This window comes from Cenococcum geophilum (genome assembly GCF_001692895.1).
Source record: "Cenococcum geophilum 1.58 unplaced genomic scaffold K441scaffold_81, whole genome shotgun sequence".
NCBI classification, from domain to species: domain Eukaryota; kingdom Fungi; phylum Ascomycota; class Dothideomycetes; order Gloniales; family Gloniaceae; genus Cenococcum; species Cenococcum geophilum.
Window position 1 is genome coordinate 240,461 of NW_027137639.1, and position 24,746 is coordinate 265,206.

General features: G+C 41.5%; 4 protein-coding genes across 4 annotated transcripts; 3 read left to right on the forward strand and 1 right to left on the reverse strand.

Moving 5' to 3' along the window:
- Window positions 1-286: 286 nt before the first annotated feature.
- On the forward strand, window positions 287-2,531 carry K441DRAFT_670305 (uncharacterized protein). The gene is made up of 2 exons (XM_067650266.1): window positions 287-555; window positions 618-2,531. The coding sequence occupies exon 2, from the start codon at window positions 706-708 to the stop codon at window positions 2,350-2,352; it is 1,647 nt and encodes a 548-aa protein (XP_067497188.1). The 5' UTR covers window positions 287-555; window positions 618-705; the 3' UTR covers window positions 2,353-2,531.
- A 12,973-nt stretch (window positions 2,532-15,504) lies between these two features.
- Window positions 15,505-16,966, forward strand: K441DRAFT_670307 (glycosyltransferase family 25 protein). The gene is made up of 2 exons (XM_067650267.1): window positions 15,505-16,028; window positions 16,082-16,966. The coding sequence occupies exons 1-2, from the start codon at window positions 15,976-15,978 to the stop codon at window positions 16,866-16,868; spliced, it is 840 nt and encodes a 279-aa protein (XP_067497189.1). The 5' UTR covers window positions 15,505-15,975; the 3' UTR covers window positions 16,869-16,966.
- Window positions 16,967-17,983: 1,017 nt separating this feature from the next.
- K441DRAFT_592829 (uncharacterized protein) lies at window positions 17,984-18,805 on the reverse strand (the record flags this gene model as incomplete). The annotated part of the gene is made up of 3 exons (XM_067644902.1): window positions 17,984-18,263; window positions 18,350-18,489; window positions 18,560-18,805. 3 exons carry the CDS (start codon window positions 18,803-18,805, stop codon window positions 17,984-17,986), a joined length of 666 nt encoding a protein of 221 aa, XP_067497190.1.
- A 4,749-nt stretch (window positions 18,806-23,554) lies between these two features.
- On the forward strand, window positions 23,555-24,186 carry K441DRAFT_670309 (uncharacterized protein). The gene is made up of 2 exons (XM_067650268.1): window positions 23,555-23,875; window positions 23,935-24,186. Exons 1-2 carry the CDS (start codon window positions 23,870-23,872, stop codon window positions 24,076-24,078), a joined length of 150 nt encoding a protein of 49 aa, XP_067497191.1. The 5' UTR covers window positions 23,555-23,869; the 3' UTR covers window positions 24,079-24,186.
- Window positions 24,187-24,746: the final 560 nt, after the last annotated feature.

Below are 24,746 nucleotides of genomic sequence, written 5' to 3' on the forward strand. Positions count from 1 at the left end.
GCAGGTGGCGTTTGCAGCATGGCCGGTGCGTGCCGTCGTGACTCGCAAGGTTCTTTTTGAAGTCCACCATAACAGTCATAAAACGGTCATATTCTCTTGTTGATTTGAATTTCAATCAAAGGACAGAGGCGCCGTTCTAGTTTATTATTTATTTATTTATTGTTGTTAAGTTGACTGCCACTGCACCCTGCTGGGTTCGTTGAGGCGCTAGAAGTGTAATGACCAACTGGGATCTTGCTTCCATCACACCGCAATCATGCCGGCCGTGCGGGTAGCCGATCAATTCTTTTCGCCAACCCCCCCTCTCCCCCCTACATTTGTACCTCCCACATTTGTATCTATCCGAGAGCTGCGTCTGTCCTACTCAAGTGGTCAGCAATGACTGATTCGCCTCATCGTTGTCCAATAGATCCTGTGTGAGTCTTTGTTAGCAAGTATGAAGTCTCCCTACAAATTGCTGAGTGCTATTTTTACTCTGGCGACTCATGACGTAGCTTTCGCATTCAATAATCCGCCTGGCGTGGACATCTGGTGTGGAAAGGCATATCGTGCAACGTAGGCTGACTCCCTCACCTCTTTGTTTAATTCAATTCTGGTACAAGGCCTAAGCAATCCAGAAACGCATCTTTCAATCCCGGCGGTTGGCTATTCGCGCCTAATGCGACATCATCTTCGCCATTGTTGGATCTCCGAGTCTATCCCCGTATGAGCTTCTACCTCAACGACCAGAATGGCTCTTTTATCGTCGACGCTCCAATCTCATACATCCAAGGCCAAAAGTTCTCCAATTCGACGTTTAACCCGGGCCCTAGCACCCCAACGCCTTTCACAACCCTACAGATTGAGATCATGAACCCAATTACGGGTGAAGTACTCGTCCCATGGACTAATATTCCCATAAATTCAACTGGAAATGAGTTTTCTATTTCTCTATCGTCGTTTACGCCCAGGCAGAATCCCTATAACATCCAGATATCTGGTGCTTCTCTAGATGGTATTCAAACTTTTCAAACTTTCACTCTTCTCACCGTCCTACCTAAGCCTGAAAATTCCGGTAGCGCTGTCCGGATTGACCAGTTCTATGGCGGGCTTCAAGTCGCCATAAATCCTTCGGAGGCTTCCATCTCCTGGAAACCAATCTTCCCCTTCTCCTTCTACACCAGCTGGGACTGGATCACCTCCGTATTGCTCAACCCCAACTCCACCTCCAGCCTCGACACCTTCAAAGCATCCGGCTACAATATCATCCACCCCATCCCTGGCGGCGGCGATCCCCCCTTTAACGCCACCCTCTTCCAGCTCTTCCTCAACAAAACTGACTCGCTCGGCCTATTCGTCATGTACGACATGCGCTGGACCTACCAAAACCTCGCCTCCGTAACCACGCAAATCGCGCCGCTCCTCGCCCACCCCTCGCTCCTCCTCTACTACACCGGCGACGAGCCGGACGGGCAAGGCGACCCGCTCTCCGCACCCGAGACCACCTACGCGCACCTCAAGCAGCTCGACCCCTACCACCCCACCTCGCTCTGCCTCAACTGCGCCAACTTCCACTTCGCATCCTACAGCGCCGGCGCCGACATCCTGCTCTCGGACGTCTACCCGATCGCCGTCAACACCAGCTTCTCCCCCGTCTACCACACCCCCTGCAACGCCACCTACGGCGACTGCGGCTGCGACGACTGCGCCGGCACGCTCTCCGACATCTCGGACCGCCTCGACGCCTTCGCGACGTTCCAGCAGTGGCTGGGGCTCAGCGGCGCGGCGGCCAAGGGGAAGGGTCCAAAGAGCCTGTGGGCGGTCCCCCAGGCCTTCTTCGACGCGGGCAGTTTCTGGGCTCGCTATCCGACGCCAGATGAGGCGGTCGCGATGGTGCTGCTGGCGTTGAACCATGGTGCCACGGGCGTGGTCGCGTGGGTGTATCCGACGGCGGCGGAGGTGGCGGGGGTGATGGGAAGGTTGGCGGGGGTTGTGGCAGGGGAGGAGGTCGTGCGGTTCGTGCTTGGGGGCTGGCGGGTGAGTTTGGGGGTTACTGGGGCCGGGGCTGAGGCCGGAGGTCTGGATGCGGCGGCGTGGACGGTTGGTGGGCGAGTGCTAGTTTGTGTTGTCAATCTGGAGGGCGGGAATGCGATTTCGAGCGCTGAGGTCGCGCTGCCGGCCAGTGCGGCGGGGATGGGGGTTGAGAAGGTGCTGTGGGGGAGCGGGGGGNGGAGTGTGCAGGGGGGTAAGCTGGTGAAGAGCGGGATTGGGGGGTTGGAGGCTGCGTTGGTGGTTTTGGGGACGGGGGGAGGGCAGTGGCTATATGGCGGAGGTCGGTTTATGGGGGTGATGCGGTTGATGGGTGAGTTGTGAGCTGATCTGATGGATGTAATGTATGCGGTGATTGTAATAGGTTACCTCGCACTATGAAAAACGAGAAATTATGATTTGGGGACCTAGATTCTAACTTCCTCACTGGAGACTCTACTTAAGCTTCGAGGCCAACTGGACTCGCTCTCATTAATACACGAAAAGATTTCTGCTAAAACCGCTAATTCCACGCTCAATTAACACACCTATCAGATGCTAAACTATTGTTAACAGTAGTAGGGGGGAAGCAATGACACTTCGAATCCTAGGGGAAATGGTCATGTTTCACCTTCTGCAGAATCTAGAAAGGCATCCCGCATATTGTTCTCGTTCCAACCATTTTAAGGACCTTCCAAATTTTAGCGAGGTCGTGGTTGAGGGATTGAGAGCTCACAGGAACTAGATCTGTAACTTCCGACTTGATGAACTTTGTCTCTTCGTTAATTATCTTGATCGCTTCTGCAGCATTCCAAAGATTTGATGCCATGTTGGCTAGGATAGTCGCGAGTGAGGTAGTACCCGAAACCACCCCCAAAGCCGCTATCGCCTCTGCCATATTGAAGCAACCGTGGGACTAGATATGTCACGTGTAAGAGCTCAAGTGACACAGAAGATGAGTGGGAAATAGCCCCGATATATGCTGGCCCAGCCTTGCGGGGTGTTCTGGTGCTGGGACGCCCAGGCTGAGCTCTCATGGTGGCTTCTGATTGCTTCATTTTACGTTAGGCTTATCTCAGTCTCTCTGAGGCACTAATTCGCAGCTCAGTGGGCTAAGAGCCTTCGCGAATTCTTGCCAGAAAAGCAGCATTTCCTATATTTCTTAACGACGTATACTCTCGTCCGCAGCCACACTTGCAGCCTTTTACCCCGCTAGCTCTCTGCCTCTTAAACCGGTTAGCGCGAGCCATAGTCAGCCTGCCAGACACCAAATTCCCTTACCTCAGCGAGCTCAGACTAAGAAATCGATTGTGCGGATATAGGAATATCCGCACCGTCCGCTAAGCTGATTTAGGACGGCAATCGTTTTCTTGGTCTGAGGCACTTTAGCGAGCTTTGTAGAAAACCTAAACACGGTTTATATAAGAAGACCTTATTAACTTTAACGAAATTGATCTACCCTCCCACAATACCTGTTAATATAAAAATTACACTAAATTATAGAGAAAAGCCTACTCTATAAGTTATAAGATCTTCAGCTCCTTATACACGCGCAACGTTAAGAGGAATTCGTCGCCGTAGAGGCCCCAATTCTACCTCTACACCGCCAAGCCGTGCAGTAAACACCAACGCTAAACGCTTACATCCACGCCGCCAGCCCTCTGCACAGCTAGCGGATATTCCAGCGGATATTCCAGCGGATATTCCAGCGGATATTCCATCTACTAGTCGGACAAAGACATTAAAGGAAGAGAAGGTTAACATTATAAAGGACCTTCTACATTAATAGGGCTGGTCTTTTCGCAGGCTAATCTTTAAGTACTTAGAAAGCAAAAACGGGCATAGAGGCAATAGGAAGAAGAAGAAAGTAGGGGACCTACTTATTGCTTTACTAGAGGAAAAGGAAATATAAGAAGAGCTTATTAATAGGGCTAAAATTCATACAACACTGGTAACCTATACTACCCGCTATATCCGGAAAGAACTCCGCCAACTATAATTATAACGCGGCCCCTTTAACATATAGACTCTAGATATAGAGTTTTAGGATATTAACCTTAAGAATGCGGCCCAGTTTATTTAGTAGCACGGTCCACTACTGTTCTAGCTTATTAAGGGGATATCTGCACTAAATAGAGAGGAACGCAGTCAGGATCCGCATGGCGGATGTATAGTTATAGTTGCCTCTATATTCCTCCTAGGGTTTACCTANAACTNNANAAATNGTTTCNCCCGTCTACTTAGTCTATATCTTTAGGCGCTTNGTATAAAGCGCNNTATACTNTCTTTCCTATATAGCCTTAGTCTAATTAATAGTTACAAAACTCTTAACGCTAAAAAGCTTAGGCTAGCTAAACGTTCTAAGGAAGGTCCTATTAATTCTAATAGCCCTTCTAACGCTAATAACCCTTAAAAAACTAATTAAGTCTTTGTCTATTTATAATAATGTCTATATTATCTATAATAACTTTAACTATTACTAAAAGACTTAATATTAGGTTATTAGCAAGATTAGTAAGTTTAATTCGTATACTATAGGAAAGATTTTACGCGGAGTCTACATGCCTAAAGGGGGCCTTAAGCAGTTAATGCTGAATAACACCCGTTAACTTAAGCTAGATAAGGTTATTAATACAGCTAGGAATAGGTTTAATAACCTTTAGAAGCGGATATCTATAAGTTTTATTACGGACGCCATTTAATACGCGTATTTTACTGTAGTTAATAGCATATTTAACTCTAACGCGGATATTAAATATCCGCGTATACTAGCAGTTAATATTCTCCCTTATAAAAGGATAAAGTATATAACTCTAGGACCTATTCTAAATAGCGAGGCTTCTATTAACGGTAACTATCGCGTAATAGAGAATATCTTCCTGGAATAACTGCAGTATAATTATAAAACCGCTTTTAATAACTGGCTTTTCCTAGTATATAGAGATTAGAAAACCGCAAAGCTTATCTAATTATATAAAGAGGGGCAGGTTAAGGCGGAAGGTGCGTATAATAGCTATAAGTAGGTGTTGCCTATTTTAGGGCTATAGCATATGCGATTAAACTTCCTATATATAATTATGCGTACATTCTATAGGGGTAAGGAAGCCGCGCAGCAGTTTTTAGTGCTTTACGCCTATATAAACCACCTAGGACGGCGTAATATTCTTAGGGAAAAGGTCCTGTTTTATTATATGGAAGAGCTAATCCTCTAAAGCTTTAACGCTCGTATTATTACGTTATTTCTACTCTATATCCGTAATAAGTGCAACATTAAGGTAGATGGTAAGGCTAAGCGATATATACGAAACCTATCTCCGCAGCAATTTCTGGAGCATATTAAGGATATCCGCATAGTAGCTTTTTTAAGAGATGTATACCGCGATGTAAATTAGCACTTAGAGCTACCTGCCAACGCATATTAGCTAGTAGTAACGTCATCCTCTGCGGGTACATTAAGCTCCGCTGCTAATAACTATAATATGGAGTTCTTCAATTATATCTGGTTTCTGTAGGTTATTAATACTTATAAGCTTTTAAAATACGCCATTAAGCATGCGGATATCGGACTACTAAAGTGTATAATCCCCCGCCTTTACTTATACTTTACTAGAAGCTCGTTAAAGAACTATGCATATAATATGCTGATTCTATAGCAACTAGTTAGAACAAGCGCTTATAATTTAGTGCTTTAACGGGCTATCCTTACCAATAGTTTAGTTAACCTTTAAGGGCGGCTAGATAGCTTCTTTAAGACAGATCGCCTTAATAAACTGCTGAATCTTTAACTTAAGGAGTTGCTCTGGACGTGTGGGAATTTGACGTTTAGTATAGACGAGCTATTTAAATAGAGTGTTCTTATAATAAGTTACACTAGCGCGCTCCGCGATATTTTTAAGTATATATTTGGTAAACGTATAAACAGCGAACATATAACTAAGTCTCCAGCGCTAGATATCCGCTATCTTGCAGATTAGATTAGGAAGGATTTAATCGTGCGATATACGCGGCACTCGGCGGATTTTGAGGCTCCTTTACTTCTATAGCGCGGATATAAGAAACTTATAAAGGATGGCGTAAATACATTTAACGCCTTTCTATTAACTATAGCTGGTTTACCATTTAATTCCCTTATATGCAGCTTTAGTGATGCCGATGAGAATATAAAGGTACTAGGGGAAGCTACTAAATATATTTACATAGTTTGTTGTCCTAATATTACACCTATACCTCTGCTAATATATATAATAGTTAGTATATAAGTTACTTAATAAATGCTAAGAGTAACAGTAATATATTATTTTAATTGCGGATATACTTTCATTATGCGTTAGTGTATACGGGACGTTAGGTTTAAGGCACCTGCTATTCTTTAACTTAGATTAGAGCGGCTCTTATAGGGTAGCATTACTGATTTTAATATGCGGATATCTTATATTAGCGGTTTACTATATAACCCTTATAAGGACGGATTCGATAAGGCTACGGATAATATGCTAGAGGACTTTTAAATACTTAGGCTTTTAGTACGTTTCTGTCTTAATATATTAATCGAGTTCTTTTTATTAATATTAACTCTAGCCGGCGTATAATCTTCTTAGTGCGTAGTATATAATATAGCAGTAGGCTGTTTTGTAGTGTAGATATATAAATATCTATATCTTAGCTTATGCGGATATCTTTATATTAGCTTATACGGATATCGTTATCTTAGCTTATACGGATATTATAATATTAATTAAGTATATCTATTAAATATAAGGCAGAGACTTAATTCCTATGTATGTAGTAGCAAAAAGGTATAAGCTACTATTTTATTATTATAAACTAGCAATAATAGCCAGCCCGCAGTAATAGCTAACTTATATCTACCTATATTTGATATCTAGTAGCCTAGCATTACGTATAAGCGCAATAATACTACGCCTTAGGAACGCAAGCTTATCCTTTATCTTACTTAGAGAATCTTTAAACTCACTAAACTGGCGATCTATAGCTCAAACATCTTTCGCTATATTAGTTACCCGTTCACGAACTATATTAACACGCATAGAAATAGCGATTGCTAAATACACCCTAACAGATTCCGTGCTAGCAAAAGTAGTAGTAGTAACGGCAGTACCTGGCGTGCTAGTAATTAGTAAAAGAGTTAAAGGAGCAGCGGCAAAGCGGGTGCCTTTATGGCCGCGTATACTACTATAAGTGGGAGTCTTAATAGGAGGGGAGGTCTTGGTAGGGGGAGGCGTAGTAGTGTAGGCGGGGATGGTGCGAGAATAAAGCTATACGGATATTAGCAATATCCGTATTATTAACACGCGGATATTATACCTTCTTAGTAGGCGTTTTGGCTGGACTATTGGCAGAAGCTAACTTCGCACGTTTTTTGCGCTAAGGTATAACCGGCTCTAGATCTAGTAAACTTTCCTATACGCGTGTTAGCTAACAGAATAATAGTATACTATTAGTACGTATCTTTCCGCACAACCTACTACCTATATAATATCTTAAGCACGCACCCCTAAAATAAGGCCTAGAGTCCTTCTTGTAAACGCGACATTTATGGCTATACTTCTTATATAGAGCACATAGCGGGTTGCGCAGCTTACTAAAGCTACCCTTAATATTCTAGACATGTGTTAATATCCGCTGGCGGCTTTTCTTTATATTCTCCTAAATACTAGCTTTTAGAGTGTACTATTTATTTACTAACGGTACTTGGATAGAAAGGCGCTCGTTTATATTTATGGTACTATAGAGATTATAAGGGCTGCGGAGATTGCGAGGGCTGCGGAGATTGTAAAAGTCGGCGTCATTAAGATCTTTATCTTTACCGCTATTTAAAGATTCGCTATCTGAAGAAACCTTATAAATGTTTAGGTTACTATAAGAGGTAAATTAGTAGATAAGATATTAAAATAGTATAACTAACACATACGATTTAATAGCTATTTTGGCCTTTAGATTCGTATCAGTAGCCTTTTTAGCCTACTTTTTAAGAAAAGAAGATAAACGAGCCTTATTAAGCCTCCTTTTAAAAGTATTAGGTAGCGGTAGTAGAGAAGTGGATAGCAAAGAAACTAATAGCAAAGTAGTCTATGGCAAAGATGCAGGTAACGGAAAGGCAGGCAGCGAAAAGGTGCGCGGATTTTCAGCGGACTTCGCTCTATCTATATTTTTGTCGTCTACTAAATCCTATAAAGAGCGCTTCGGTATATATTTTCTAAAATTACATTAGCTATAGGCACAATTTAGTATTAGAAAGCTTACTCTTTAGGAACAGAGTCTAAAGGCTTAATAAGAGCAGCTATGGCGTGCTCAACAGCATCCTCGTTCACTTCGCGCATATTAAGTTCCTTAACTACCTAGCTGCTGTTGTTCGCATCGACATCGTTTATAGGTATAAATAAAGGCATCGCAGATAGTAGAACGCTAAGGGATAGTAGATGAAATAACAATGATAAAGTTTGCGGTGTGGTGCTGTGAGGTAAAAGGTTGGTAGAAGAAGAGGTGCGGAGGTTAATTAAAGGTAAATATCTACGCTACCGATTTTATTAAATTAGCTTACTAATAAATAACTGCTACTATAATAACTTACCTTAGTAATTATTAACAGTGCGGATATATAAATATCTTTATCTTACCTTATATGGATATCTTTATCTTAGCTTATACGGATATCTTTATCTTAGCTTATACGGATATTATAATATTAATTATATCTATTAAATATAAGGTAGAGACTTAATTCCTAAGTATATACGTAGTAGCAGAGAGGTAAGAGCTACTATTTTATTACTCTAAACCTATAATAACAGTTAACCCGCAGCAACAGCCAACCGGTATTTACTTAAATTCTATATTAAGTAACCCGGCGTTGCGTATAAGTGCTATAATACTACGCCTTATAAACGTAAGCTTATCCTTTATCTTACTTAGAGAATCTTTAAGCTTACTTAACCGGCGATCTATAGCCTAAACATCTTTTGCTATCTTAGTTACCTACTTATGAACTATATTAACGCGTGCGGAAACAGCAATTGCCGAATATACCCCGATATTTTCCGTGCTAGTAAGAGCGGCAGTAGTACTAGAAGTAGCACTAGGCGTGCTAGGAATTAGTAAAAGAGTAGGAGGAGCGGCGGCGGAACAGGTGCCCCTATGGCTGCGCATATCACTATAAGTAAGAGTTTTAGGGGAAGAGGAGGTCTCTAGAGGGGGGATGGTGCGGGTATAAAGCTATGCGAATATTAGCAATATCCGTATTGTTAAGATGCGGATATTATACCTTCTTAGTAGGCGTTCTAGCTAGACTACTAGTAGAAGCTAATTACGTATATTTTTTACACTAAGGTGTAACCGGCTCTAGTCTTAGCAAACTATCCTATATGCGTGTTAGCTGATAGAATAATAGTATACTATTGGTATATACCTTTTCGCACAACCTACTACTTAAGTAATATCTTAAGTACGCACCTCTAAAATATGACCTAGAGTTCTGCTTATAAACGCGATATTTATAGTCTTACTTAACGTATAAAGCGTATAGCGGATCGCGCAGTATACCAGAGCTACCCTTAATATTCTAAACGTGGGTATATATCCGCTAGCGAGCTTCCTTTATATTCTCCCAAGCACTAGCTTTTAGGGTGTACTATTTATTTGCTAACGGCACTTAAATAAGAAGGCGCTCGTTTATGTTAATATCCAACGTTATAGCTTAGGCCATCTATGTACTGCGAAGTTTGTAAGAGCTGCGGAGATTATAAAAGGATAGAGGAGGGCTTTTAGGAGAGTCAGCGTTATTAAGGTTATTCTCTTCATCGTTATCTAAAATCTCTAACATTTCTATTAGGTTACTATAAGAGGTAAATTAGTAGATAAGATACTAAAAGAGTATAGTTAACATATACAATTTAAAGGCTATCTTATACTAAACATTTTACGCAGCAATTCTATTAGCCTGCCTCTTAAGAGAAGTAGAAGCACGATAAGGATTAAACTTCTTAAAAGTAGTAGGCAACGAAGAAACAAGCGGCTTAAAAGTAGGCAGCGAAGAGGTAAGCGGTAAAGAAGTAGGCAGCAAAGAGGTAGGCAGTAAAGAGGTAAGCGGATTTCTAGCGGATTTCGCAATAACCTTATTATGGTGCTCTACTAGATCCAATAAAGAGTGCTTTAGTACGTATTTCCTAAAATTATATTAGCTGTAGGCATAATTTAGTATTAGAAAGCTTACTCTCTAGATAGAGATTCTAAAGAATTAGTGAAAGAAAGAGCGTCCTTAAAAGCGTCCTTAATTATTTCATTATCAACGTCGCGCGTATTAAGTTCCTTAACTAAATAGCTATCGGACATATTTAGAGGTATAAAGGAAGACATTATAGATAATAGTATGCTAATAGACAGTAGATAAAATAACAATAATAAAGTTTACGGTGCGATACTATAAGGTAGAAGGTACGGAGGTTAATTAAAGGTAAATATCCGCGTTATAGATTTTATCAAATTAGCTTACTAACAAATAATCACTATTATAGTGACTTACCTTAGTAAATATTAACTACCTCTTATATAATACTTAAACTAAATAGCTAATATAATATAGGTTCTACGGGTTTCGGGAGCTTTAGGTATAAACCTTAGTGTCTCTCTAAATGAGAATCTAATAGACTATTTAAATGCGCATGCGGAGATTAATACTTAATACCTAGATATTAATTAGAGCTCTGCCTAAGTCTTAGTTAAGTTAACGAATAAGTGAAACGCTAAGGAATATTAAATACTAACCTACTAAAGCTGCGTTATATCTAAAACTAAGGGCGGAGATTAAGCACTAGGCTGTAGGTTCTGAGCTACGCTTAATTTAAAGAGCGGAGATTAAATATTAGACTGTAAATTCTAAGCTGCACCTAATTTAGAAGGCAGGGATTAAGCATTAGCACGCGAATTCTAAACTACGCCCAGTTTAGAGGGCGGAGATTAAGCATTAGCCTATAAACCCTAAGCCTTAAAGTTTCCTAGGAGCGGAGATCTAGTATCGCAACTTAAATCCTAAGCCTTAGGATTTTCTAGAAGCGGAGGTCTAATACTACGTTGCGAATTTTAAATTTCCGGATTTCCTACTACCTGGGAACTGGTGCTACGCCGCGGATATTAAACTTTGGAATTTTTTATAATTAGAGGTCTAATGCTATATTACGAATATTAAACCTTAGGCTTGTCCGAAAGTTAAGACTTAGTAGTGCACTATAAGCTTTAATACTTAGGCTGCCCTAAGGATTTAAATTCGATGCTATGCTGTAAGCTTTAATATCCGGATTACTTTAAGGGCTAAGACCTAATGCTGCGCTATAAGCTTTAATATCCAGCGTTTTAGCCGCGGCCTATTTATACTTATATTGCCACTAATATTAGCAAATAAACGTCTCTACGTCTTTTTTAAGATTATACTACTAGCTAGTACAGTACTAGAGGGGAGAATTAGCTAAAAAGACTGGCTTAGAGTTATATTGGCACTAGCTATATAAGTAGAGGTAGTACTTCTTACTTAAGCAGAGCGGCGGTAAGTGCTAGATTTACCTCCAGTTAATTCTGCCCGCTGGAAGGGAGCTAACTCTATAGTTGTTAATATATTAGCCCATAAGTCTACGCGTTAGGATAAGCTTCCTAACCACACTAGTAAGCTACTAGGCGAAGCATGCGGTTATTAAGCACTAGTATACGGTTAGTTGGATAAACTATTTAAAAGCCGCTATAAGCGATAAGCCTAGGTTAATAGATAAGCTGCTAAACCACTATACCAACCCTATAGATATCCGTCCACACCCGCTATATAAGCTAATTCCCTTCTAGTATTCTACTACTAAGTTGCTATAGAGGGTGCCGTAATACGGCAGTTTGCCGTTGCTATCAATACTAGATTACTATAAATTGCTGCTAATAACGGACTATTACCAGCAGGATCATTAATAAGGCCACGTTAATTCGTAATAACCGTACACGGAGATTACTGCGGAGATTAAATACCACGCTGTAAACTAGCGCCACCTATATTTAAGCCAACAATACTATTAGACCTCTGCTGCGGAGCTTAAGGGCTACACCGCGGACTAACACCTAGGTTGTTCTAAGATACAAACTAAGGCAGTAGAGAATTGTAAGGATTGTGCGGAGCTATATTAAGAAGCTGTTAGGAACAATAAAGGCGCTATGGGGAGTTATTAGGATGCTAAAGGTCAAGTTAAGGGTTCTATAAATATACACTAGACGATTTTTAAGCGGGTAGCCGTGTATCTAGAGTATGCGGATATTAAACATCCAGCTGTTAAGATGACTACGATAGAGTGGCATGCGTAGTCTGGGACCAGTTTACCTATAAGTCTTAGGTTAATGTAAGCTAAGTTCTTTAAGACTTAGTTATATCCGTTTATAAGCTAGATGCTAATAATAGCTATAAGGGCGGTAATACTTCGGTTTGCAACGGTTAATTAAGGCTAGCACTTTTTATAGTTAATGCACTAATAGGTCCCTATTGACCCACTAATAGTAGAGGCGTCTATAATAAGCTTCTAAATATAGTAATATATCTACTAGATTGCGACGCAGCCTATAAGACACTAGTACTAGAGTATCACGTTCCTTCCTTATAAATAAAGCGGATAAGCGCGTCCACTTCATCTCCTAGGAAGCTATAATCCCATTTGGGCAATATCCGCTTAAGGCCCTTATAAGTTAGCGGAGGTTGGATATAGAGTATACGGATTTAATCATTAGATATAATATAACTAAAAATTAGACTCTAAACTATATCCTAGTATGTTGTATCAAGCTATCCTTTAATTTACTTCTTAATACTTATAAATAGATCCTTTAAGTACTTACTCTTTACAATATTCCTAGTATATAGTGCGATAATATTATACTCCTTATAAGCCTATAACGAATTATTATAATTAAAGCAACAGCGTAGACCTCTAGATAACGGACTTGTCTCCTTATACGGCTTAAGTAGAATATTATATAGATATCTAGTAGCTTTATTCATAAGCTTATATAATATATCTAGAAGTACCGCCCGTTTCTTTATATTAGTCTTCACCCTCTTCTATTTTTCTATATACTTAATTAGTAGGGCTAATGATATTATATTCTTATTAAGTATTTAATCCTTCTCCTCCCGAGTAGATACCTATAAGATAATATTACTATTAATTATAATAAATAAAGCCAGATCGCTGGCGAAATCCGCTGCCCTATCCTCCTATATCGCCATCCTAGCAGTAATAAAGTCACAGCCGAGTTGGGTAGATAGAGGGGCTATAGGTTTTCGAAACTTTCGCTTTAGCAGTACAATATCTATAAGAGCGCCCTTATACTAGTCTTTAATAAGGATAATTATATATCCGGTAACACTATTGCGTTAGGCGGCCCGTCTAAATCACTACAGTATTATATTTAGGCTTTTGTTAGGATAATAACCGTATATAATAGAACGGACAATATCTAAAATATCCGCACTATAGGCTAGGGCGTCCGACGTAATAAGAATACAGGTAGGTAAGTCTTCTATATAGAAATTTTAATACTCCCTACTCTTATTATATTTAGATAATATTATATAATAACTCCGCACTGCTATTTTAGCCTACTTTATAGTATAGCCCTTAGTTATAAGCCACGAACGGATTATGTTTAGATACCTATAGATATAATTTTTAGCATAAAGAAAGATAATCGTCTTAGGAATTAATTCAGGGCTTAAAACCTTTTGTCTCTTTAGCTATATAGTACCTCTTACTAGATTTTAGATCCGCCTAACTAGTTAATAAATAGAAGTAGCGGGTATTTAACTAGAAGATGCGGATATCCTACTAGGCGCTACAGGCGTTTGGCTAGATAATGTGGATATTTTACTAGACCCTACGGATATCTAGCTAAGGGTTACGGATATATAATCCTCCTCTACTACCACCTCCTTAAATGCCTCTTTAATAATAAAGAATAGTGCCTTATAATTATTCTTATCCCTTCTCTTAATATAGCCCCTAATAATGGATAGGTTAGGCCGATTAATATTTATTTATTTAAGATCCGTTATACTCTAATAAAACCCTATTAGCTTTATTACCTTTATATATATCTCCTTATTAAGTATTACAGTATATATAAACTACGGCACTATTGGACTAAGCAGTAATTAGACCTTAAAGAGCTATACGTAATAGGGCTAAAAGCTCTTACCCTAGTTAGCAACTAGATAATACTTATTAATTATAACTAAGGAAATATGTAAGTAAAAAGTAGGCTAAGTAAGGATATAGTGGAACCGTTTACTTAATAGCAACTCTGGCGATACTAAAATATATATAAACTGACCCGCCTTAATATGTTTTAGGATATCCGCATATACTTTTATTACCTCTGTATATATAAATACGGGATTTACTTCTAGGATAGCCCGTATTTTTAACAGCTATTCCTCTCTAATTGCGTTTAAAGGCAATATAATAATAGTAACGGAAGCTTAAATTAGTAATGGAATCGCCTATATTATTATACTCTTACCCTATAATATCTTCGCCGCTAGGAATAAGTCCCTCCGCCTATATATTACCCGTCTTAATACTTTAATTTAACTAGGTCGTCCGCTATACGGATATAGAAGCTTAATAGCTCTATCTATTAAGCTTAACTATTTATTTTTACTTACCTCCCGTAAGGCCAGAAGCTTATCTTATATGTCCTATAACTGCCTCTCTACTAGGGACGTAAGATCCTTCTATAAATAATTATCTAGCTCCTATAAGCTCCGCGAGACCTCCTAACGTTCCCGTTTAACTATAGTCTTCCAACCCTAGTGGCTAGTGCTTTTCTTCTAAGCTATAGTGGGTTTTCTATGCGGATATAACGCCTAGTAGTAGTGGAGGCACTCTAGGCCAAGGGAGAATATTTTTAAGGAAGGACCTAACTATAGCACCTACTAAGTGTTGCAATGGCTTTAAGTAGTAAATGTCTATATATTTGTATAGTTTTATCTATATTAGCAGACTATTTAATAAGATATAATATGTGCTTATGCTTTTAATAACGCGTTTTTTAACTTTAATAAAATTAATATTAGGACCGAGCGATAGCTGTATTATAAAATTCGTACTATTTAGAAGCCCTAGTTCTTAAAAATATTNTATTAACTTTTNGTAATAATAACGCGTTNTNTNAATNAATNAATTAGATATCCGNAATATCCGTTTTNCGGATTTTGCTTATGCTTTTAACAAAACTCGCCAAAGCCTCTCAGACGTGATTTTGCAATTCGGAAGACGGCGTAGGTTATTCCGATGCTAGCTAAAAAATCGCGTCTGAGCTCGCTGAGGTAACAAATTCCCCTTCTCTAAATTAAAAATCTAACACATAACGACTACTTTCCGGAAATCATTATACTCGCTATGTGTGATGGCCGTTTATTTAGAACAGCTATTTTTGTATCCCACGCCGCCGCAAAGAGGCGCGCACGCAGGGCAAGCGGTTAATATAACCCCCCGGTTGCGGCACAGTAAATGCCATTATAATGGCAACACCAGAGTCTGACAGTTCACTTGATTCAATCACATCACAATGTACAAGTACTCACAAACTGTATATGTAGCTCCGGCATCTCGTAAGCGTTCTCGTTTCGCACTTCTCGTCTTTCTCGTCGCCATAACTGGCTTTCTGGGTTTCTGGCTACGCTTAAGTTTGAACAAACTTAGGCCTTCTATTCCTTCTGACACGTTTCCATCGAGTCCTGATTTCCTTCCTGCAAATTCTACGCTGGGCTTCGGCGCTGTTCTTGTCGTATCACCACTAGACTCTCCTCGCCGTTACAGTCTTCTGCAAGCAGCGAACGTCACCGATATCGACCTCACCATCCCAGATCTACCAGTATGGACCGAGGAAGACGAAGCACGATTCCGAAGTGCAGGCCCTCCCACAGAAATGACGAAGGGCATGATACTCGCCTGGATGAGCCATCTCCACGTGCTCGAATGGTCTGTATTCCCCTTGCTGACACCTTATCCGTAAACGAACTAACCAACCCCAGGTTCCTCTCCTCCGGCCTCGAAACAGCCCTAATCCTCGAAGACGACATGGACTGGGACCAGCGCCTCCGCAGCGTCCAAATCCCGCGCGCCGCCTCCTCCTTCCGCTCCCTCTTCAACACCATCACCACCTCCCCATCCTCCTACTACTACGGCTCCCCCTCAGACTGGGACATCCTCTACCTCGGCCACTTCGACCGCTGGGCCTGGCCGGACCAATCCAGCGGCGTGGGCTACCAGACGCCCTCCGACCTCGCCGCGGTCCCGCACCGGCTCTTCGCCGACGCAACGCTACCGCCGCGCTTCGACATGCACCCGCGCGTCGCCTCGCTGCTGACGGCGCTGGACGTGGCGCCGGCGACGCGCGTGATTCACCGCGCCAAAGTCCCGCTCGGGTCCTGGGCCTACGCCGTCACGCGCGCGTCCGCCGCGCGCATCGTCTCGGCTGAGGTCGCGGCCCCCGAGGCCCCCAAGTGGGTCGCCGACTCGCTCGACTCGGCGCTTGTGCGCGCCTGCGCTGACACCCTGCGGTGCTGGAGCGTGTTTCCTGAGGTGTTTCATCATCGCGAGGGGGAGGGGAGCTCGATGATCGATTATAAGGAGCAGCGGGGAGCTGGCGAGGAGGATTATGTGGCGGCGAGGCAGAGGAAGCGGACGGGGGAGACGGACCAGATTGGCTGTGGGTTTGCGAGTGGAGAGTTGGATTGGGGTAAAGATTTGGAGAGGCTAGAGCGGTTGAGGGAGGGTGGGAGGAGGGGGGTGTGTTTGAAGGAAGGGAGGCGGCAGTGAAGGGGGGAATGAACTCCTGAATAGACCGGCCTACTTTTTATGTATAGAATGTATTCTGAGGTTGAGCCTCTCCCTCCCGCCAGAAGTATCTTCAAGATTATGCATTAGCAATGCCAAATGATGCGATGTAGCTGATTAAATGCCAGTATAACCAGGCTCAGATGTGTCAAGAGCCAAGCCATGGTAATGCCATTCCAGCCACATTGCAATTTCGGTCGCATGTTGTTGCATGAAAATTGTTTGAGGTGAGATCCAATAAGCACCACCCAAACGCCTCACCTCCAAAGATTCTTCAAAGGACCATTCAAAGTTGTATCGCTTTTTAAGTCTAAGTTTGCATTGAAACAAAGTCCAAGCACGAAGTGCTGTAGGGAACGATAAAACGCCTTGTCGATATTTTCTTTTCTGCTTTCGAAGCTTTTCTTATTGTATTGGATTTACAATTTAAATACCTCGAACCTGTTATTCAAAAGCGGATGCCAGGCTTCGGATCGCGAACGGCTGAGGCCCAACATTTTTCCATTGGCCCATGTAGCCGCGAAGCCAAGGCTCAAAATTACTGTGGATATACTTTAAGACTCTTTGGGTCTGTTGAAGAAGTTTGCAGCCCCCTAAGCGTCAGGGCCAGCCGCTCCATCCAACTTATTTTACGAACCCCAGTATTCAACTTGGTCCAACTTGAAGAGGTGTTGTTCCTCTAGCAGTTATCAAAAGGCAAATCCAACGCAGGGTTGAGAACTTTAGTAAAGAAAGGTAATGATATTTTAAAAGTATCATCGTCGAATCATTCCATGTCCTGATACCATGTTAGCGTAACATGTCATAGTATCGAGAGCGGTCTAAAATACCTTCACATGGCAATGCCTATTGTTAAGGATGAAACAAAGATGTGATACGGAAATAGCCTGCTCGACTGAATTGATATTGGAGTTCAGATCAGTGGTTTAACTCAGCAAGATAGCTGTGGGTGCGTAGACAATACACTAGAAGCGGTTGGCTGGCGATAAAATTGGGGCCATGAAGACCAGCAAGGGCATATGCAATGCTAGTGAGAGGTTCTCGGCCGTGGTGGAATTAGTCCTGGTCCAGGTGTTCATACTTCTACCCTCTTTCCATCAATTTTTCATTTCCGCGTCTATTTCTCGGACCTCTGTACTCAGGCTTTGCACTTCTTCTCGCCCCATCATTTGCGCGCTCTTTTCTAAGTCTTGTACCACAGTCTCGAGTCCACGCACAAGCGCCTCAATTTCCGCTCGTTGTGCGGTAATGCTTGAAAGAAGCTCAGCATTCGAAGTATGGGTAACAGAGAGTTGAGAGTTCAGCAATGCGGAATGTTGTTCTAGGAAGGGCAGGAGGTGCGCAAGGTGCAATGAGGTTGGTGGGAGAGTGTGCGCCCTGCCAATATAGATTATCAGCTATGTTGTGGAACAATTGTATTATTTTCGAGGTTTGATCAAGTGAGTACCAGCAAGTTGACTTACGGGACCGGAACTTCCACCGAACCACCGTTGGAAGACGCTTCGGCAAGTTCTTTGCGCTTCTTCGCATCCACGATACACTGGTCCAGAGAGTTCAGGGACTGGACGATATTCCTTTCGACGAGGATGCTATCAAATTCAGACTGGTGGTCGGAAAAAGTGGTCAGCGGCAATCATGTGATAGAGCGCAAAAGGTGTTTCACGAAGCCTTACCTTCCAAACCTGTCCAAGCTTTCCTGTGAAGTCTCTCCAAAGCGCGTCCAAAGACTCTGGCACATATTGCGCGGCTGTTGGAAAGCATGCTGCAAAGCTGTTATAAGGGCATTTCTTCAGCGTCGCGTCAAGCGCGTTGTTAAACACATTTATGAGGGCTATCGCGCGGGGGCCAGGCGATTCACCAAGATGGGGTGGAGCCGCAGGTGAGGGAGAGCGGGAGGGTACATTTGTCGTCGCCGGCATTGCTAATATATAGATAATTACTCCCAATGAGAGTGATTTATTAGAGTGGAGGCGTAAATGCAGGCGCAAAGTTGGTATCCCTTTACCTCAGCAACGAGGGATCAGTTGGGCTCGGCTCACGTGTACGATACCGCCGATAGTGCCAGGTATCGGAGGTCCGGGTTAGGCTTGGCATAACCTTAGGTTACGCACGACCCCCTAAAGTCCGCGACATATCGTTTAAATATCACCCCCCCCCTTTTGTAGTGGCCCCTACTTTTTAGACGCGTCTTTAAGGCCTAGGTTAGTACTATCCGCCCCACGGACTCTTCGGCTCCGCCTCAGAGTCCTACGTAGCTTAATAGGCCACGTAGCTTAACGGGCTATGCCCCGCACCTTATAACTTTGAAGCTATATAGCTCCACGTGCAAGATAGATATATGAATATTTATAGTGTAGTAATTAATGCGATAGTCTTTATCTACTCTCTGTCCAAAATTGGCGCCGCTGCGGCCTTAGCAGCCCGCTTGGCGTCCTCAGTAGCCCGCTTCTTTACCGCACGCGCAGCAGCTCTAGCTGCCTTCTTTGCCTTAGCGCGGACTCTCTATAATACCTTAAGTCGTCCGTCCTTAGCAGATATAAGGCCTCCCTTTGAGACGACACGTTGGTCGCCTTTTTGTTGCTTTGCGCGCGCTTGTACCGCTACCTATGTCTTATATAGGTCTTCCTCAGCTAACGCGCGAAGCGTGGCATTAATACTAGCACCCTTTATAAGCTTATATAATGGGCCCCGGTGCCTTACGTCTTGTCTATATATATAATTGCGAAGCTTACCAATAGCTTAAGAAATAGATCTTGGTGTTATAGGCGTTTGGAGGGGCGTAGGCTGCAATAGTGGCTAGACAATTGGTGTTGTAGGTAGGGGTATAGATGGGCGTACAACGGCAGTTTGGTGTCGCAACTTAGTTAAAATAAGCTTAGGATTATATAGAATAAGGCTAGTTTTCTCCTATACTAATTTAATAGACGTAGGTTTAAATATGGTAACCCGAATATGGTATAGAGCGTATAGGAACTTAACAATATTAAAGTTTATACAGCCTGTTCGGACGGCCATCTTAATAGCACGTCGATGGTAGTGCTTATACGGCTAAAATAACACTATATTAAGAGGTTGTAGAAAGTGGCTTATATAGGCCGGAAGTGCTAAAAGATAAATGTTTCTTTCTTTATAATATTAAGCTAGCTCTATTATAAGGTGCGATCTATAGCCGTTAAGTAATAGCAATTAATACGCGCCTATCTATCGACCTGCGCTCTGCTTATTAAAGTACTAAATCTATTTAAACGCAAGATTATTGTTTAAGTAGCCTCTTATTTATGCACCTAGTATATACCCATCTGGTATATCTATATTATTAAGGTATTAGTATATAATTTGGGTACCTTTAATAATAACCGCCGGATTAAGCGTAATACTATTACTAAATATAACCTCTAACACTAAAGCAAAATCGCGGTTTATCTTACTTGCTAAGTGCAATCTTTTATTATCTAAAACTCGCGTTATAATCTACTACGCGCTACCTATCCTAATGCGAAACCTAGACTTGTTAAAGTTATATTCATCGTATAAAAGTATGCCGTATTTTGCCTTAATGTCCTTATATAACGTATACTACTTTATTATCTTATTTAAATTGTTTAAAGCAGCTTATTCTACCTTTATAGGCTTCTATCTAACCTTATAGAGTATTTCTTTATATTATTTAATAAAGTTCTTAATCCAGTTGCGTTTAAGAAAGGCGGGCTCGGTACTAAGTTAGGCGTAAAGGATAAGGATGCGCTTAGCGGTAGCGTGGACCTAATAGACTAAGGTATAAGTTCCTATATAATCCATGCGCTTAATATATGCTAGAAGCATCTGCTCCTGTATAGAATTAAGCTTCTTATTACTTTCTAGCCTCTATATCTTACTTTACACGCCCTTATAACGCGCTACAACACATTTATATAGCGCGTTAAATTTATCAGCGCACGTCTTAAGTGATAACCTAGGATATTAATTTTTGTAATTAATTGTATCTTAGACGCGCTTCTCTTTAGTTTCGTATTTATTAGATATAATTATGGTATATAGATCGCTGATAGAAAGTGGTGTATTAGATTTCGGTTAAGCAGGCCCGTTGAGCTACGTGGCCCGTTGAGCTACGTAGGACTCTGAGGCGGAGCCGAAGAGTCCGTGGGGCGGATAGGTTAGTCCTTAGCGCGCCTTTGACCTTACCATCGCCTTAACAATCTATTTTCTAACCCTCTCCTATTTTTATACCCGCTGTCACGGCTTATACAAATGTCTCTGAACCGAAGCTTGTAGAATGCTGTATTACGAAGATACTAAGCTAAGGGGAGGGAAAAGGGGGTCGCCAGGACTGATGTAAACAAATATGTAGGGTGAGTCGCCAAGGCGCTAGCTCTGGGCGAGCCAATCGCAGGTTGGCAGAATATGGCAGAATATGGCATGTAACATGCGGTAGCGCCGTTATATCACCCCCCTCTTTAAAAGAAAGCCTGCCCTTAAGCTTGGTTAGAGATAGGGTAGCACTAGGCTTATAAAAACGTAAGATTATAGAATATAAGATAAGGAGGATAAGGGGACATAAGTGCGTCTGGACCAAGTACAAAAGGCGATTATAGGTTAAGTAGAGGCGCTAGGCTAGAAAGAGTAGCCGCTAAAAGTCTTAGCACGAATCTAACCAATTAGATAACTTTAACCGGCGGTTAAAGTTCCTAAATATCTGAAATTTTACGGTACTGGCGGAAAACGGCAGAATATGGTAGAATTTGGTAGACAGCTGTAATTAGGGCTTTAGGGCGTTCTTATCCCTATACTCCTCCGGTAACTTATTATTTTTATTATATTAATATTTTATCTACTTATCTAGGTACTTTGGGGATCTAGGTATGTTAGGGTATTAGTTATAAAACTCTTTAAGCTTTTAGGGGCAGCCTATAAAGTTCTATATAGAGTACTAGGTTAGGTCTAGGTCGTAGCCCTTCCATTAAATATAGTATTTTAACATTCCCCGTACTATCTTATAGGCTAGTATTTTATTAACTTCTTATTTATTGTTACCGTTTACTTAAATTAGTAGGGGAGGCTTGTTCTTTTATCCGGGCAACGGGTTATTTATAGCTTTCCGTAGTTTATCTGGTAAAAAAATAGGGTGCACCTTAATTGAATCTGGGAGCTTTACCTTATATAAGTTACTTATCTTCTTAAGGACTATATACGGCCCTACTATCTAGTAGTCTAGCTTACAGCTAGGTTATTTAGTCTTTTAATTTCTTATTATAACCTAGACTATATCGCCGGGGGTAAAGTTAGGCTTTTAACGGTGTTTGTTTGCCTACTATTCTATTAATCTTTAGGCTTTTCTTAGGTTCTTATAGGCTACTATCTAGGCTTCTTTTAAGCGCTTAGTATACTATTAGGCCTTACTATAGAATAGCTTTTCTTATATAGTCTGGGGTTCTTCTAGCCTTTTCTAGTTAAAGTTTATATGGGGTAAGTATCCTATTTCTAGCTAAATCGGGGCAAACCCTATAAAGTTGTGGGGTAGGGTTACTTAGGCGTAGTTTATTAAGAGTAGTAGTTTAGACTAGTTGTCCTAGAAGTAGTTAATAAAGGGCTTAAGCCTTTAGTCTAGGTACTAATTTACAATTTCCGTTTAACCGTCTGTCTGGGGGTAGTAAGCTATAAAAAGCTTTAGCTTAATACCTAAGATCTAGGTAAACTTATTCCAAAAGGCTAATATAAACTATGGCCTATAATTAAATATAATAGCATTTAGTAGTTTATAAATTTAGTAGATATAGTAGACGTATAGCCGGGCTACCTCTTTAGCATTAATGTTCTTATAATAGGGGATTAAGAATAGGCGTTTGCTAAAATAGTTAACTATAGATATAACCATATCGTATCCGTTACGGTCTATAGGTAGTTTATAAAAGTCTATAGAGATATACTGCTAAGGGCGCTCTAGTATTAGAAGTAGCTTAAGTAGTCCTAGGGTTTTGTCTCGTAGGGTTATAGCTCTTTAGCAGTCCTTATAGTTCCGTATATATTAATTAATATTCGCAACTATTCTTAGCCAGTAATAGCGGTAGTTAATAATTTTACGGGTTTTATTCTTACTAGGATATGCTATAAAGACTTAGCAATAAGCTTCGCGGATTAGTTCTGTCTATAGATTATTAATATTAGGGACTATAAGCCGTTCCTAGTATAGGAGCAATCCTTCCTCCGTCTTAAAATTAGGGTTTCCTTTTACAGCTTAATTATAAAGGGCCCTTAGGGCGTTAGCCGTGCGGTTTATAGTTAGAAGGCGATTAATTAGCCTTATTAGCTTATTTAAGGACTCCTCTATTAGTGTTAGCTCGTTTTACTAAAAGTCTAGCTCCTTAAGGATCCTTAGGTTAAGCTATTCTAGATAAAGGAGGGCGCGCGTCTAATATTAGGTCTTTAGCTTATTCTAGGGTCCTATATCTTATTCTCTTTAGGTTAGAGTATTAGCCTCAGAGTATTACTTATTAGAACGATATATAATTATTAATTCTTATTTAACGTCTGATGCGGTCCCAATTAAGGTCTATGCAGACTACTGCCGTGATATAGATATAAAAAACCTCTAAGGCGAACGTGAGTGGTAATACAGAGTGTACCCCTCCAGGTAGCACGCCCGTACTACGTCAACGGGAGGAAAAATACCTTTAGGTCGCTGCTTTAAGACCCCCGTATAGGGGTGTCCTAATTGCCTATCTTGCCCTATCTGCCTTTTGTACCATGCTTCCTAATAGAGATATAATAATTGCTATAAAAATAATGTAATCCTACCCTTTCGCTCCTATTTAAATACCCTAGCGTGCATACGCCTATAGTCCTCCTACTTACAGCGTGATTTCCACCCTAAAGAAATAGCGGGATAAATATACTAGGTGTCTTGTCCTAGGGCCCCAACCTAGGTCCCCTATATCCTATCGCCTGCGCCTAGCTAGTTTTCGAGACGTAGAGGGAGACAAAATACTATGTGGGTAAGTCCAGGCCGTTGGGTAGAGTGGGGAATAAGAGGCTTATTACAGACCTCCTTTAGCGTATAGGGTTCGTCGTTCGGTTGCCGTGTACGGCTTGTTCGGTCGCCGTTCACGGCTCATCAGTTGCCGTATACGGCTCGTTTGGTTGTATAGGTATTTATATAGGAGGTAAAGGGGGGACGCCGTTTAAAGCTGTGCTTTAGGTGTACCGGAACGAATACGTGAAGACGTAGTAGAACTTATAGGCTTCCGCTGGGGCTTACCCTCCCAGCAGAGACTTCTTTGCACTACCACGTCGTAGCGCCGGCGCTGCGCAGCCGTATGCACGTCTCTGCGTTTGCTTTAGTAGTCTATTGGCATAATCTAGATGGAACGCCAATAGCTGCATACTAGGTTCCCGGGCTCCACCGCGTGGAGGTATAGAGGTCGATTTTATAGAGTCGTCTTGCCTGTGTTGTTGACTAGGTCTTGGCGCCAAGACCCGCGAAAACTCTGCTGTTCTAATGGCGTCGAGGGCGACGTATTCGAAAGCGCCCTGTAGCCACGACGTAACGCCGCTGCATTAGTAGCAGACGAGATCCTCACTCTCAGCTTGACCGTACGGACAAGATGAGACGGAAAAGAGCCCCTATAGGACAGTATGGGTCGGATCTCGATTTTGGTGTTCTTTTACGATATATAATTATAAAGAAGAATTAAAAGAGTATTTTAGCCCACTAGGCTTATTATTTAGTAAGCTACTTTATAGTTATAAAGTACTTTAGGGCTTTATAATCTGTATATATCCTAATCCGGGAGTTTATACCTTTAAGCTCTACATACTATTAGGAGAGTAATTAAATAATAGCTAGCATCTCTTTATCGTGTACTT

Excerpts from the sequence above, each read along its gene's own strand:
- K441DRAFT_670307 (XM_067650267.1), top strand. The coding sequence starts at position 15,976 with ATGACGAAGGGCATGATACTCGCCTGGATGAGCCATCTCCACGTGCTC. Across the intron at positions 16,029-16,081 it reads CATCTCCACGTGCTCGAATG|GTTCCTCTCCTCCGGCCTCG; the intron begins GTCTGTATTCCC and ends AACCAACCCCAG.